This window comes from Berghia stephanieae, chromosome 2, assembly GCF_034508935.2.
Source record: "Berghia stephanieae isolate SIO BIC M18660-M18661 chromosome 2, UCSD_Bste_1.3, whole genome shotgun sequence".
Taxonomy (NCBI): domain Eukaryota; kingdom Metazoa; phylum Mollusca; class Gastropoda; order Nudibranchia; family Aeolidiidae; genus Berghia; species Berghia stephanieae.
The window spans coordinates 8,072,733-8,090,083 of NC_088361.1; the positions used below are offsets into that span (position 1 = coordinate 8,072,733).

Sequence of the window (17,351 nt, forward strand, 5' to 3'; positions counted from 1 at the left end):
TAGTCTCATAACGGCAGGGGACCTTGAAAATCTGAGAACCCTAGCAGAGGACCGGCAATATTGGAGACACCTCACACAGGAAATACTGGAAACAGCCAAGGCGACCCGATCTTTCGGTCGAGACGCGAAAGGCATCTAAGTCAAGTAATTCAGTCAATTGTGGTGCAGCTGATTGAAGGAGTTTAAAATAGCCGGAAGTGGAGATAAATGTCGTTTTGATGTCGACTGTCCATTTTTTATCATTTTTCTTTATAATTTAGTGTTTTTGTTTAAATTGTGAGAAACCAAACATTATTTTTAATCATATAGCTACCGCCGCCAGCTTTTGTCGTTTGCTGGAAATTCTGACAAACCTTAAATCGAAATTATTATGGAATTTAACAAGGTGATGTCTCTTTTATTCTAGTTTAGAAAGTGACACAAATTTTCTATTCCGTCTCTCCGCCACATGGAAACGTTGGTAACATCTGTGATGAGCGAATGAAAGAGAGATAGAGGAAGACATAGAGCGATATATTTGAATAACCTAAGAATGACCAAAATTAATTTTAAAAACAACGCAGACTTCATGCGCACCGCAGAGGATCGTGATATGGGGAGGCAGCTGGCCGCCAACGTTCTCAAAAATACAAGCCACGATGGATAATGATGAAGTGACATAAGAACATTACCATTTGGGCTCATAAAATAAAAAAAAATGGGGGGGGGGGGGGGGTATGAGCATGACTCAATGGTCATGTGTTTTAATTATACATTTTAATCTTGTTTTCCTCAGAGGAAAAGAAATGGCTTTTAGATACATTGTTGTCGTTACGTCAAGAATTACATCATGACCCGTCCCTACGTATACACCTCCACAATGGGATGCTTCCGGTCCTGCTCCCATTCCTGGGCCTTCCAATTGGATTTCCGCAGGTAAACTAGAATATTTGTCATAAAATGAAATCATGTTTTCTAAATAAAACCGCCAGAGGAAGAATGATTCAAAATTATTAACAAAATGTATAATGTTGTAGACAATTGATGAAATCAGATAGAGATAATGGGATTGCAGATGAATAGATCAAAACATTTGGTCTGGTAAAAATTTATATTTATCTAGCGAGTTTCCGAAATCGGATCTTACTTTCCCCAAGCAAACCACACGGATCAAATGCTCTTGTGTTCTAGCATCTTCATATTGAAAGCTTGGGTCCAACGTTTTTCATCAAATGAAGGTTACTAAAAACTATTTTAAAACAAAACCTGACTATCAACCATTTGATTTCGAGCATAATAATATGATACTCCTTTTGAGCAATTAGGCCCATGGATCATGAGTTTATCTCTGTTTCTATAGCGTGAAACGGACAATAGCAATTGCTTGCTGTTCTTTGGATAGGACGCTAGTCTATCGCAAAGTACTTTCCGCCAGATCTAACACATCCAGCAACCCAGTCACAGGTGGGTTAACAGGGGGGTCATAAAAAATATCGACTACATCTGGGATCGATCTTTGTCCCTTAGCATGTGAAGCGAGCACTCTACCAACTGAGCTATTGGACCCCCCGTGATACTCTAAAACTGAAAACTAATTTATAAGTCGCGAGATTTTGTAACCAAGGTTCACCTTCTTTATAAACACAACTCTACTCTGCTTAACGACTATACTCATACTTCAAAATGTTTCTCTTTTCCACACTATTTACACGATTAATACCCAACCCACCCCAACCCCCTTGCACTCCAGTTTTCACTCCTGTCGCTCTGGTTAAATTTGTAGTTGTTCTGTAAACAGATGTTATTTGATCCGGTTGATGCCTTCATTGTACGGGAATTCTATTTCGGGAAGTCTTCTATTTTGATTGTCATTTCACAAACAAATAGTGAGATTATCGATAACATTTTTAACAGCATTAAGGATTTTGTAAACTCAATGAGAGTCTTGAAGACAGTATCGCAAGGGAATGAGGGCGGAAATATGAGATTAAAAAGTTATTCGAGTTAACGACGAAATATGTAATGGGAGCGATCTATATTCATGGTTTTGTCCAACCAAGTCATCAATCACACGATTTGTTGCTTTGCAACGGTTGGACATTTCTGAATGTATCTAAGCAACATTGGGCATTTCTGAATGTATATAAACACGCTGCTTTGTTTATGAAAGTTGTAAACATACCCATGATTCATGCTGAGCAAAATGACCAATTATAACGTTGGATATTTCTCAAACTGTGAACACTTTTCACTATAGATAGTATGCAGATGACGTCACTCAGGCCTTTGTTGTGGTTTTTGCCATCCGCGTTTGTGAGTTGTTCTCACTAAACTGTATTAACCAGACTATAAAAGTTCATGGTTACACAGAGTTTGTGTGTTGGTCCGTTATACTTCCGGATGGCAATGTTGTGAACTCCTTGGCCAAGTGCATCCTATCTATAGGGAATGAGATTAGCGGAAGAGTAGCGTCCCTTGATTGGACGTCACCTTACAGAGAGAACGTCAATTTGGTTTTGAAGTTTCTCAAGCCGCTTTCACCGGAAGCGAGGACGAGAGACGCATGCGCACAACCAACATGACGTTCTCTCTCTAATAACTTTTCCGCCGGTGACGTCTTAGACTATGGGTGACGTCCAATCAAGGGACGCTACTCTTCCGCTAATCTCATTCCCTATATGGGTCATTTTGAGCACACTTTGCAATGTGACCAATGACCTCGAGCACATGGAAATGTAATATAGATCATGCCCATTGGTAGTTCGTTCCATTCCATACCATCAGGTAAAATGCTGTTTTTACATATAAGTGCGCAATAAGGTTTCATTTTGATGTCATGAGCATTTCGTCCCACGGCTGATTATGCTCTTGGTTATCACCAGATATATTTTTTCTTCTTTATACAAGACCAGGCTTTTGTCAAGTCAACCATTTCACGATAAATTGTTTTGTTTATGAATAAAAATGATGTTTGCCGAAAAATCGGTTGACCTGGCAAGAATCTTTATGTTATTTTATATCAAAGTGAAAAGTCTCTCCACATTGACTAAAAACACATTGAAGTTATTCCCAGTGTTCATTAATTATTTGTGTCACGTTTGTAGTATTTGATTAGATATGTCCTAATAGAAAAAGGCATTAATTTTTGCGCCATTACATAATATTTTTTCCTAAAATAAAAAAGATAAAAACAATTTTATTTTCTATTTTATGGGCACCTATATCTATATCTTGACCACTCATGATTTGTGGAGAGAAAAAAAACTTTCATTCTCGATCTCAACACAAAAGGCTTTAGAGAGATTGAAGTGATAATAATAAAAACGCATTTTTCTATCAAACCATCATTCTAAATAAGAAAAGACTATGATAATAAAGAGGTTTTAATTCAAAATATGTTAAATATTTAAACGAGGAACAAATACCGACTTGAAGAATGTGAATCCAAGATCGAATAATATTATTTTCATCGATCTCCAAAATATGCATGAAAGCATACCAACCCAGGTACCTACAGAAAAAAGAAGAGTAAGAGAAGGCAAGCACAAAGAAAAATAACAATAAAAAGGAAGCATTCCTCCCATTCTATAGATAGTATGCAGATGACGTCACTCACGCCTTTGTTATTGTTTTTGCCATCCGCGTTTGTGAGTTGTTCTCACTAAACTGTATTAACCAGACTATAAAAGTTCATGGTTACACAGAGTTTGTGTGTTGGTCCGTTATACTTCCGGATGGCAATGTTGTGAACTCCTTGGCCAAGCGCATTCTATCTATATAAGGAACGAAATTTGCATAACTCAGCTCTTTGTTGTTTTTAGACAGCCATTTTGATATATCCGGCTGGTGGATGTTGTGAGTATTTTACCTATACGTATAGCATCGATTAAACACTAACACAACACTAGCACAAAACCATACCAGTAATGCATTTGTCACAGATGGAGAGAGATTACAGAACTGTCATTGCAGACTTAGAAGAGACTTGAGTGTTACATGGTAAAACATTTACAAAATATAAAGTGGTTTTTTTAAAAATCAAAATCATGACCCTGTCTCAACCCGGTTTTATGTTCGAGTCAACCAGACCGTAGCCATCGTTAACTGTTAACGGTGGCGACGCTAAGACCTAGCAAAACTTAGGTTTGACGTCATTTCATAGGTTTTACACCGTCTAGTGAGTTGTCATTAGTAGAGCTCAAGGGAACAAGTGATTCCATTTGTTTACCTATTGAATACAACTCACGATTTGTTTTCTATTGTGGCCAAAGACTTGTCTTCTGACGTAATTTTTTGGTCAGTGGCAAGGCTTTTAATTAAGGATGGCTCCGACCAGACGCCGAAAAGTCAATTTAAGCTAAAATGATCTGAACTATGAAATTAATAGGGCTGGGTTTATTTTTTCTTTTTAGAAAACAATAATGTCTCTCCTAAATTAAAGAAATCAATATAACAAAATCGCATATTTTGGCAATGATTTACATTTTTATCAGTAAAACCGGACAGACATACAACCGTTTTGGGTTGATGGGTTACAAATAATATGATCTAACAATCTGCTGAGATATGAAACGAAGGGCTGGGGTAGTGGTGGGGACAATTAACCAGTAGATTTTTGACCAATCAAAACATGAAATTTGTGACACACCCTCACACGTGCTCGGACAAACATAGTTGGTTGTTTATAAACAGTAACGTCAATGGAATCGACCCCTCTCTGATCACTGTTATTGTTTTAGACCGCCAAATTGATGACTAGTTATCACATGATTGTCTTAATCAGATTATAAACGTTTAGGTTTACAAATAATTTTCTGTTTGGTTATATTCATCAAGCGGTAGAACAATAGTGAGTATTTTACTGAAGCACAAACCATCGATAGTAAAACATGTGTAGTTTTCTGTCTACCAATCACTGCCATTGTTTACACTATGACGATTGTCCGAGAGGCGTGGTTATCCACCTGTCTATTGAAACATCTTTCCACACAGGTAATAAATTTGACATAAGATGGACTGTGGAAATAATATTAGAAACCGCTCAACAATTTTTATAAACAGTTCTCATTAAATTGTATTTTTAAGACTATAGATAGAATGCGCTTGGCCAAGGAGTTCACAACATTGCCATCCGGAAGTATAACGGACCAACACACAAACTCTGTGTAACCATGAACTTTTATAGTCTGGTTAATACAGTTTAGTGAGCAAAAACAATAACAAAGGCCTGAGTGACGTCATCTGCATACTATCTATAAACATTCAAGGTTACACACAGTTTTTTGTAGTGGTACGTCATTTCCGACTGGCAAAATGTTGTGAGTAAATTGCCTCAGTGCACAGTATCAATAAAAACAGCCTTGACAAATAATGGTTCAAGATCAACGTGTGCATATTATTATTTGCAGGTCTGATGACCGAACACAACACGATTCAATAGTCTGATGTCACGCCGCGTGGCAACGGCGGCCATCTTGGTTCTAAACAAATAAAATCATTACTTTTTATTTTTCATGCTGGCTAGAACTTTTCATATGCCTTTTGATCAGAATGTGTAAAAGTCAAAACATGATCAAATTTATGGGGTTTTATTTTCCTCTGGATACCCTTTAAGCTCGCCGGAGAAATATTCCATACGGGCGTCCGCCATTGTTCCGATAGTTTAGAGCCAGTGTTACTAAGTTACCATGCGTCATTAGGAAGGAAGTGACGTTACGACTGCTGAATCGTATTAACCAGTAGATTTTTGACCAGTCAAAACATGGAATTTGTGACACACCTTCACGCGTGCTCGGACAAGCATGGTTGATTGTTTATTAACAAAAATGTGAATGAAATCGACCTCTCTCTGATCATTGTTATTGTTTTTCATGGGTGACTAATTATCACACGATTATCTCAATCATATAATACAAGCTTAAGTTTACACCATTTTTTTTTTTTTTTTTTTGTTGGTTCTCTTGATCCAGTGGTGGAACAGTGGGCATTTTATTTAGACACAAACCATCGATAGTAAAACCTGTGTAGTTTGCTATTTTTATCATTCACTACCATTGTTTACATTAATGACGACTGTCCGAGTGAGGGGCGTGGTTATCTAGATGTCTATTGTGGGCTTGTTTTCACATTGTTGTAACGGACAATCCATTACGTTAGTTTGAGAGTGCGTCCATTACAACAATGAGCCCATTACACTTTACCTGCAAAGAACAACACGTCGGAAAGGCTAGAACTAAGCCTAATGATCGAGAGCCAATGGTAAAAATATAGACAAGAATCGCAAATTAATACTGATCAATAACTCACAGAGAATGGCTCTCTGATCTTGAATCTCCATTACAGGATGGCAAACGTAATGACAGACCTGATAATATGCATGTCACAGCCTTACGGCCATTTATTTATGCGTGTGAAATAGCTTGGGAAGGTTTTTATGCCGGTAGTAATCAGGAGGTCTGAGGTTCGATCCCCATTCGAGGAAGACTGCTTTGTTTGATGGTTTTTTTTTTTCTTATATTTTTTTCTTGTTTTGTCTAGCACTGTTTCATACACACTTTTTCAGATCTTTATCTATGCATGCATACTAATTTGTCGAGTAATAATTTTTTCTTGCATTTTTCTTTTTGCTTTGTCTGGCACATTTTCAGATTTTTTTTCCTGCTCATTAATTTGTCACTTTGATCATTTCAAAATAAAAATGGAGCTACTCTAATTTATTCGTCCTCGTCCTCTCATGTTCTAATGTTTGTATTTTGTGAGGCAGGCGAGGGTTCATAGCGAAAAGGCATATCTATAGATAGTTCGAAGGTGACGTCACTCAGGCCTTTGTTATTGTTTTTTGCCGTCCGCGTTTATGAGTAATGCTCACTGAACTGTATTAACCCGACTATAATCGTTCATGGATACACACAGTTGTGTGTGTTGGTCCGTAATACTTCCGGATGGCAATGTTATGAGCTTCTTAGCCAAGCGAATACTATCTATAGATAGTTCGAAGATGACGTCACTTATGTTTTTGTTATTGTTTTTTTTTTTTTTTGCCATCTGCATTTATGAGTAATGCTCACTGAACTGTATTATCCAGACTATAAACGTTCATGGATACACACAGTTTTGTGTGTTGGTCCGTTATACTTCCGGATGGCAATGTTATGAGCTTCTTAGCCAAGCGCATACTATCTATAGATAGTTCGAAGATGACGTCACTCAGGTCTTTGTTATTGTTTTTTTGCCATCCGCGTTTATGAGTAATGCTCACTGAACTGTATTATCCAGACTATAAACGTTTAAGGTTACACATAGTTTTGTGTATTGGTCCGTTATACTTCCGGATGGCAATGTTTTGAACTTCTAAGCCAAGTGCATACTATCTATATCCGTGTGAAGAATATAGATAGTTCGAAGATGACGTCACTCAGGCCTTTGTTATTGTTTTTGCCATCCGCGTTTGTGAGTTGTTCTCACTAAACTGTATTAACCAGACTATAAAAGTTCATGGTTACACAGAGTTTGTGTGTTGGTCCGTTATACTTCCGGATGGCAATGTTGTGAACTCCTTGGCCAAGCGCATTCTATCTATAGGCATTAAATCGCTCCAACTATCGGATAACCTCTGAGCTGTTATGGTAACGTCTGAAAGGTAATCAAGAGGTCAGAAGTTTGAATCCCAGTCGAGGGAAGCTGATTTTTATTTCTCCTTATATTTTTCTTGATTCTTTGTCTGACACTGTTGTGTTTCATACACACTTATTCAGATTTTTATATTTATGCTATTGTTGTTTGTTTTAAATTAGTCCATTCACAGCCATTACTCACGGAGTTTATTCAGGTTTCTATTGCGTGAAACGGACAATAGCAATTTATTGCTACTCTTTGGATAGGACGCTAGTCTATCGCAAAGTTCTTTCCGCCAGATCTAACAGAACCAGCTACCCATTCACTGCTGAGTGGACAGAAGAATTAGAAAAAAATTAACGACTGCACCCGGGATCGATCACAGTCCCTTTTTGTGTGAATGGAGTGCTAAACCAACTGAGATATCGGGCCTTCTAGTTGTTTGTTTAGTGATTATGAAAATAATACGGATTTTGGTCATGATCATCTGAATGACAGAACGAGCCATTTATGATCGTCTTTGATGAGATTATTATGATGACGACGACGATGACAATGATGATGATGATGATGATGATGATGGTGATTGTGATAATAATTATGTTATTGATGACGACGACGATGACAATGATGATGATGATGATGATGATGATGATGATGATGATGATGATGATGATGATGATGATGATGTTGTTAATGATTTGAACATAATGATTTGATTCCAAGCGCGTGTAAACAAAAGTATCCAAAATAAAAAGACATCTTAAGAATTATTTGCAGTGTCCCGAGATTTTAATTTTTTTTAAAACAAAAACTTTCACTCGAACATGTGGACACTATCCTGTTTTTTTTCTCTCATAATACGCTTCAACAGTCGTAACGTCACTTCCTTCCTAATGACGCATGGTAACTTAATAACACTGGCTCAAAACTATCGGAACAATGGCGGACGCCCGTTTGAAATATTTCTCCTGCGAGCATAAAGGGTATCCAGAGGGAAAAAAAAACCATAAATTTGATCATGTTTTGACTTTTACACATTCTGATCACAAGGCATATGAAAAGTTCTAGCCAGCTTGAAGAATAAAAAGTAATCATTTTCCTTGTTTAGAACCATGATGGCCGCCGTTGCCGGGCGGCGTGACATCAGACTATTAAATCGTATGTCAATAAAAATATTAATGTATAGAGCGAACAAGCTATAACAAACTTACAGTTTTAACGAATTCATGGGTATGCCCATCAATATTTGTCATCTTCTATTACGACTGATATAACGAAGAAAAAGAAAACAGCACGGGATCCGTTCAATAGAGTTATGCGCCTTACTGCAACACGCAAAGTTTTGACATGCCCACGACGTAGCCGTTGTGGAAATGAAAATCACACACTTTTGAGTTGGGAATTCACTATCAAGGTTTTGGGAGTTTTGTCTTATTATAGGACACTCGGCTTCTGATTTTTAGATCTCTGGTTCGAATCCCGCTATGGGCGGTACAAACGTGACCTAGAAAAATCTCCTTACTTTATCTCATCAGACTTAGGTGTAAAATGAGTGCCTGCCTGTAACTGTTGTCTGTCCAAAAAAAATTAAATAGCGCCTTTTAGGCGACATTTCTCATCCATCGTGTTAAAATTTGCTGTTGACTTGGGACCCGCTGTAAAGCGTCCTAGGCTCATTTAGTCAATATTGCTCTATATAAAATATAATTTTATTAGGTTTTGGTGCATGTGTTTGTATGTTTGTATGTGTGTGTGTGTGTGTGTTTGTGTGTTTGTATGTGTGTATTGTGTGTGAGGTTTGTTTTTTTTTTGTTGTTGTTGTTGTTGTTTTTTATTTTCTTTGGGGGGGGCGGGAGCGGGAGAGAAAGGCATTAGACTTCAAGAATGTGCCCAAAAGCGTAGATGAAGATGACAGAAAAACATGTGTATGACTAAAATGAAGAAGTACAAATATAACGATTTTTTTCTGTCGGGACTTGTTCGTTATATCAGTGATTTACTAATATAATATTTAATTTGGGGTTTATTTCAACGAATTGTGTCTGTACCCTTACAGATAGCTATAGTTATCAAGACCCGTCTATGGCCCTCCCTTCAGATCACACAAATATTCACAACAGTAAAAGAAGTTATCGGATGGGGCGCCTCTCCTCCTTCGGTAAGTACGACTCTTAAAGCACTACATTACATTCTCGAGTACAGAGGCTCTGTAACTGGGAGCCATGTAGCTCAATTAGCTGGACAAGCTACTCTCAAACTTTCATCTAATTCGATTTGGTTAATAATAATAATAATAATAATAATAATAATAATAATAATAATAATAATAATAATAATAATAATAATGATAATAATAATAATAATGATGATGATAATAATAATAATAATAATAATAATAATAATAATAATAATAATAATAATAGTAATAAATTTATTTATTTATTTATTTATTTATTTATTTATTATTATTATTTATTTCTTTGTATGCATGTTTCAAATAAAAGGTCATATTGATGTAAGAGAATATGCCCAAAGATTTAATATTTTGCATATAGGCCTACCTTAACATTACGTGTTTACATTTTGCATCGAAAGTAAGATGAAAGTGATTTCTATTTCAAATATAGTATCAACTGTTCAACTATGATGGCAATAATCGAAACTGACCAAGGATTAAAGGACAAGTGTATAACCACCGAATGTGTTCCATATATTTGCCAATGAAATATTCCGCTCTATTCGGGAGGGGGGTTATCTTATCAGATTTTTTTCTTAATGCCAGTTAATTCGACCAGTTACAAACGGGTAGCTTTTACTATTTAGATCTGATGAAGGTAGAAGTATCTTTTCAGCAACGACAAGGCCTCTGCTGTCTGATTCAGACATGAAACCCATGTTTCCCTGGCTATAGATAGTCACTCAGGTCTTTGTTATTGCTTATTGCCATCTGTGTTTATGAGTAATTCTCAATAAACTGTATAAACCAGACTATAATAGTTCATGGTCACACATAGTTTTGGGTGTTGGTCATTTATACTTCCAGATGGCAATGATGTGAGCTTCTTAGCCAAGCGCATACTATCTATTGTGTTGCAATGGGACTGTATTGATTGATATGTTTAGTTACCATCCTTTCTATCCCTCGTCAGTTTAAGAAATTTCATCAAAGGTAATATGCTTGAAATGTCGAGTGTCGATATATTATTTTGAATATTGAATATTCTAGATTTTCGCTTTTTAATCTATTTCAGGACTTCTATGTTGTAACCAGCCACCCACGTGAGTATAATATGTGTACTCTTATGTATGTGAGATCATCCACTTGTTTCCTTTTGAATAGTTCAGGACTCATCAAAATGATGAAAGCGCGTAATGCCAAAAAAACAAAAGAAAGAAAAATATATTTTTAAAATAAACAACTAAAGGTTAATTCTAACAAACCAACAATCTCATTCGAATTATTTCAAATCTATATTTGACGATGATAAACAGACCAAGCAACAACAAAAAACCCTCTGGACCAACATTAAAACTAAAATCAATAAACAAGCTTATATATCAAGGAAGGTCCTGGTTTCGAGCCTCGCTCGACGCTTAGTTGAGTCCTTGGAAAAGACTCTTTACTCACATTCTCTCACCGTACTCAGGTGTAAAATGAGTACCTGGCCGTTAACAGCGTTGTCTTTGTCCGAAAAATTGTAATATCGCCTAACAGGCGTCATGTCTCGTCCTACATGTTAAATGTTGCTGTTGACCAGGGATCCCTTGTAAAGCGCTTTTAGCACGTTAAGTGGATATTGCGCTATATAAAAGCTCAATATCAGAATGAAAAAAAAACATTGGAAATCTAATACAAGATTCAAGTTAATGCATTATCCTATCGATTTGTTTCGATATTTTTCGATCCATTACCTACAACTATTAGATGATTGAGAATGGAAAGTTCTCTGAAACGAAGATAACATTTTTTAAAAAAAGATTTTAAAACAACTAGGGAACTCGAATAAACTTAAGGCGCCAGGTCTAGATCATTTTTTGGATTTTATTTATTGGATTTTATATTATACTTTTTAAAGTTATATCATCTAAAAAGAAGAAAATTGCCAACATAATTCACTTTTTTGAAGGATTGAAAAAGTTCAGAATTCTCTTTAATATCATTGACTTGAAAATTATTGAATATAATGCATAATAATATTTCGGATCATACGAAATTCTCAATACATTGATCAGGGCTTTGGCGAATAAAAATTGGATTTTAACAGCTGATAACATCTGTAAACGACTTTTAGGTATAACACTATTTCTGTTTTTAATTCAGAAAAGTGAGTGGAGCAGGCACTTATGTTGATGACAACAAGAGATGACGTAAGAAAGTGCCAGAAGACAATAGAGAATAAACATTTTCGCGGCGGTGATGGGGGTTTGAACCCGCGACCTTACTGGTACGACAACTCCGCCTGGCCGGGAAAAGCATGACTCTACCGTATGAGCTATCCACGATCCATAGAGTCACGCTCTCCCCGGCCAGGCGGAGTTGTCGTACCAGTAAGGTCGCGGGTTCAAACCCCCATCACCGCCGCGAATATTTGTATTCTCTATTGTCTTCTGGCACTTTCCTACTCACTTCATCTCTTGTTACTATTTCTGTTTGTTCTATTTTTAAGGAGACCTCCACGAATGAAGCGACCAAACAACCAAGGTAAGACTGTATCTAATTGTTGGCCTTGTCCACAAACATTATTCTCACTTCTAGATGATAAAATACGTTGGAATACAAGTGTATAATATATGTTTGTGTATATATATATATATATATATATATATATATATATATGTGTGTGTGTGTGTGTGTGTGTGTTTGTGATGTTGTGTTTCATACAAATTGCCCCTCTGATGCATAACCGTCCTCCCCTTACTTTTCCTCTACACCTAGTTCGTAAACCGGAGTTTAGATCATAGTTTGAAAAAAGGGTAGCCAGTGACATTGTAAATTTTTGTAATTTCCTCTCACATTAATTTCTACATCTATCTGTATTGGAAGAAAATGTTGTATTTTAACTTTACTGTTTAGTGTACTCTTATAAAAGTGCCCAAATCTCACTTTTTAGTTAGTGGAGGTGTCCGTTAGGCACAATACTGTAATAGCACCACATTTTTCCACAACTTAAGAACATGTCAGATCTGTCCTATGATGTAGAACTACATGTTTTGGACTCGCAACACAATCTTGATTTGATCCAGAAATTTGATACTTCGACGGTGTGCCTTTAAGAAAGGCATTTTGTCTACATCGCCTTCGTTTTATCAGGCCTTGGGGTTAAATAATGAAGTCCTATTGTGTAAAACAACCTTGTCTTTGACCTAAACTGGTGCCATCGCCCCCTAGGCTGCTTTTCTTGCTCTCTATACGTTAAATGCGGCTATGTGGTCAAGTGGTATGACACTCGCTTTCGGATCGGACGGTCCTGAGTTCGAGCCTCATCGGAGCATAGTTGAGTCCTTGGAAAAGATTCTTTACTCGCATTGTCTCAGAGTACTCAGATGTAAAATGGATATCTGGCCATTAACAGCGTTGTCTCTGTCCGGAAAGAAATGGTAATATTGCCTGACAGGCGCCAAGTCTCGTTCTACATGTTACGTGTTGCTGTTGGTCAGGGACCCCTTGTAAAGCGCTTTGAGCACACAATTAGTGGATATTGCGCTGTATAAAAGCTCAATTTTTGTTTAAAATCTCAATTTAAATGAACCCTGCTCCGACAAAACAGTAGGTGACAGAAAAAAGGTTTAGAGCATGGCATTTACCAGAGGTAATCGCTATATAAATTGATTTTATAGGGTTGGGAAAAAAATATAAAATTACTTGGTGTTTTATTGCTTCACTGACAATAAAATTATGTAAATAATTCCCTGTATAGATGATAGTTCTTGTCTTTATTCGTGTCCCAAATAGACAATCGATGGAGGAGACTTCTACTACTCATGAATTCTTTAAACGGCCAGACAATAGACACACTCCCTGAAAGGTAAGTCCTAACCATTTTATCTCGTTTAGATGTACAAGTCGTGTGCCTGCCCGTCATACAATGATTGATACATATTGAATATCGCATGATATATTCTATCAAAACATCAAATACAACGCTTTTCAAACTTATTCTGAAATGTTCTATGTTGATCAAATTGATTTATATACATATATATTATGTATATATATATATATATATATATATATATATATATATATATATATATATATTGAATCGTGTTGGATACAAATATGGTACGAATAGTGCTCGACATGTAGCAATGGAGCGAATTATTATTTTAATATTTACCACAATGTTGGAGTCAGTCATAAAAGTGAGTGGAGCAGGCACTTATGTTGATAACAACAAGAGTGGTAAATATTAAAATTATATATATATATATATATATATATATATATATATATATATATATATATATATACATATATATAAGCACATCGTTTTGATTCATATTGAAGGCAATTTGGTCTGTCTTCACAAATACCAAGACGGATTATAATATTGTGGAGGGCCTTAATTGACAAATACACATATTTGTAAGTGAAGGAAATGTAAAATCAAATTCGGACTTTATAAACGGTAATTTGGCAAATTAGATCTGAAAGAAATCTCCAATATTCACATTCAGCTCTCCAGAGATCGAATTTCTTTTCTCGATTAATTGAATTAAACAACACATGGCATCCGTATAGAAGATGATTCAAAAAATGTTAATGATTCAATGCTACAAAAGAGTTCGAAGTTATAAATCTTAGACATTGTCATATTGTTTTCTCCTATTTTTCTTTCTTGATTATTTGTCCATGTTACCTGAATGTTCTATCCTATTATGTCCGATAGCACATAATGCTTGTGCTTGCTTGAAGTGTTCATTCCTCTCTGTTTACGATTTTTGGTTTCCTGTCTGATAACACGTCATGCATCCAGTAGTATTCATTGTGCGGCTATGTGGTCTAGAGGTATGACACTCGCTTTCGGATCGGAAGGTCCTGGGTTCGATCCTCGCGCTCGGCGCATAGTTGAGTCCTTTGAAAAGGCTCTTTACTCACATTGTCTCATCGTACTCAGGTGTAAATTGGGTACCTGGCTGTTAACAACGTTGTCTTTGTCCGAAAAATTGTAATATCGCCAAACAGGCGTCATGTCCTGTCCTACGTGTTAAATGTTGCTGTTGACCAGGGACCCCTTGTAAAGCGCTTTGAGCACATTTAGTGGATATTGCGCTATATAAAGCTCAATTTTTTCAATGCTCAATTCACGACAATCCGCCTCCGGGGTTTGTTTTTTCTTTACCTGTCCCTTTTTCTCTTACATTCGAGGTCTATGACATTGCTGTCACACAAACATTGCCTGGCCCCTTTCTGAAGACATTTACGTGAATCCATTAAGAAATTTATACAACAAAGAATTATTTCTTCAATTGTGTCAGTGCAATAAATAGGACAGCGGCGGGACTCAGCGGTACGCTCTTTGCATCGTAACCGAAAGGTATCGAGTTCGACCACCAGCCGCGCTGTGTGGCCTTGAGACAGTGACCTTGTCCTAGCTCAGTTTGCAGCGCTGGGTTGTTGCTGACGCCTGGGTTATTCCAGCTTTCTCTTGGAATACACCCTAAGGACAAATTTCCGCATTGAAATTTATAAAGGCAACTTCATTATTTTTTGGTATTTTTGATTGTTTCAAACAAGAAAAATATGTAGGACTAACAGAAAATAATTTCAAAACAAGATACAACCTCCACACCTCAACATTTAGAAACACTAACAAAAAAACATCCACAAAACTCAGCGAACATATTTGGAAATTAAAAGACAACAAAATAGACCACAACATTTCATGGAAAATTTTATCCAAAGCAACAGGATACACACCAACATCAAAACAATGTAGCTTATGCCTGGAAGAAAAATATACTATAATCAAACAACCTCATGAAGCCACACTCAACATGAAAAGTGAGATCTACGGAAGATGTCCCCATCGGCGTAAATTCCTGTTAAGCAACTTTAAACCGGAACCACTTCAAGAAACAACAACAGTCAACAAAACAACTCAGTCCTGACGATGGCAAATTAAGCCTGAAACATTAATGTAGACTGTCTCAAACATTGTGGTAAATATTTTAAATAATAATAATAATAATATATATATATATATATATATATATATATATATATATATATATATATATATATATACTTGCCGCGCTGTTACATGCACGATGTATTATTACGCCAAAGGGCAAAGTTCATTGTAAAAATGAATGTTTTATGTGCATCTTGTATTAAATATCGAGTTTTTAAATTTCATTTCACAGGACGGAAAGCAATGAACAGTCTTCGGATCTTGATCACCCTTATCCATCATATTTTGACGAGGCCGAAGACTCGAACGAACAAAAAGTACAAAGACGTGGGGTCACAGGTAAGCAAAGTCATAGCTCTAAATATATCAATATATTAACAATAAAATACATTATCAATGATTGAAATTCCATGTCATCAAACTGTGAATCCATCTTATATTATAGCGATCGTTTTGACCGATTGTGGTATCGTTTTATTATCGATAACTACATGCATTAAATGCATGTAGTTATTGATAATAAAACGATACCACAAATTTTGTTGACAAGTCTGATCATTCTTGTAGGGAAAACGGAACAAAACTTCATGGTGAGTATCAGAACAATAATGAGGAATTTTATTTGACTCGATATTGCTAGATTGGCTTTTAAATAGAGAATATGAGATGATAGGTTTACCTCGATACATATCAATACTGATTTGAAGACGTTGTTAGTGTTTTTTTGGGGGGATATGATGCTCGTGATGAGATCTGCCTTCTGATGCTGGAGGGAATAACCCAAAGGCTCAATCAAGTATCGAGAAATCCGGGGTGTATCTAAAATATAGGGACTAATTATTCCTGCTCCTTTCTTCGGAAAAAAAACTGGGAATAGGGAATGAGATTAGCGGAAGAGTAGCGTCCCTTGATTGGACGTCACCCATAGTCTGTGACGTCACCGGCGGAAAAGTTATTATAGAGAGAACGTCATGTTGGTTGTGCGCATGCGAGGACGAGAGACTCCTGTAACGAGCACTAAGGACCGATCACGTACTGAAATATTTTTGGAAACAAGCATGTATTTAAAACTTAGGCCACGAAAAAGCAAAGCCCAATTTGAGAGTTTTTGCAAAGAAGAGGGTTATTTGTATCAATCGATATTTGAAGGAAGAGTGTTCTGGTCAGATTTTTAAATACGAGTTTTTTCACAGTACTTCAGTGAATTGGTTGATTGACACCCAAATACGCACAATTATGAGGTGAAGGATAAAGGTAAATCAGGGGTCAAATACGAATGTTTTGGGTACAAACTAGCCTCAGCTAGTAGACATTTTAATTTTACCTCACAAGATAATTAACTACATTTATTTCTTATTTAGCCTAATATCGAACAGTACTCTTTTATTTTTTATTATTGAATTTAATAGCAAGAGTTGTGCCCAAATAATGCTTCATTTAATCTTTGTTAATTTGACGGCGTTATTCTGTTTTAGAGAGTTTTGACTCCAGTTATCCACATCTTCCACAGACTGCAAACACATACACTACGCAAACACATACTCTACACAGACACAGATTCTGCGCAAACACATACACTACGCAAACACATACTCTATGCAAACACATACTCTATGCAAA

General features: G+C 36.4%; 1 protein-coding gene across 4 annotated transcripts in view; it reads left to right on the top strand.

Moving 5' to 3' along the window:
• Positions 1-17,351, top strand: part of LOC144964254 (uncharacterized) — a 43,405-nt gene that overhangs the window by 5,359 nt on the left and 20,695 nt on the right. For 3 of the 4 annotated variants that reach the window (XR_013643787.1, XM_078898315.1, XM_078898317.1), the window contains exons 2-7: positions 776-915; positions 9,653-9,754; positions 10,848-10,875; positions 12,264-12,298; positions 13,550-13,622; positions 15,964-16,070. Coding sequence is in view for 3 of the 4 variants with exons in the window: in XM_078898315.1 (XP_078754441.1) it covers positions 9,679-9,754; positions 10,848-10,875; positions 12,264-12,298; positions 13,550-13,622; positions 15,964-16,070 (319 nt within the window). In the remaining variant the exon portion in view is untranslated. Of the gene's footprint in view, positions 1-775; positions 916-9,652; positions 9,755-10,847; positions 10,876-12,263; positions 12,299-13,549; positions 13,623-15,963; positions 16,071-17,351 lie in introns of those variants that run through there. The other variant, XM_078898314.1, reaches the window with a different exon arrangement.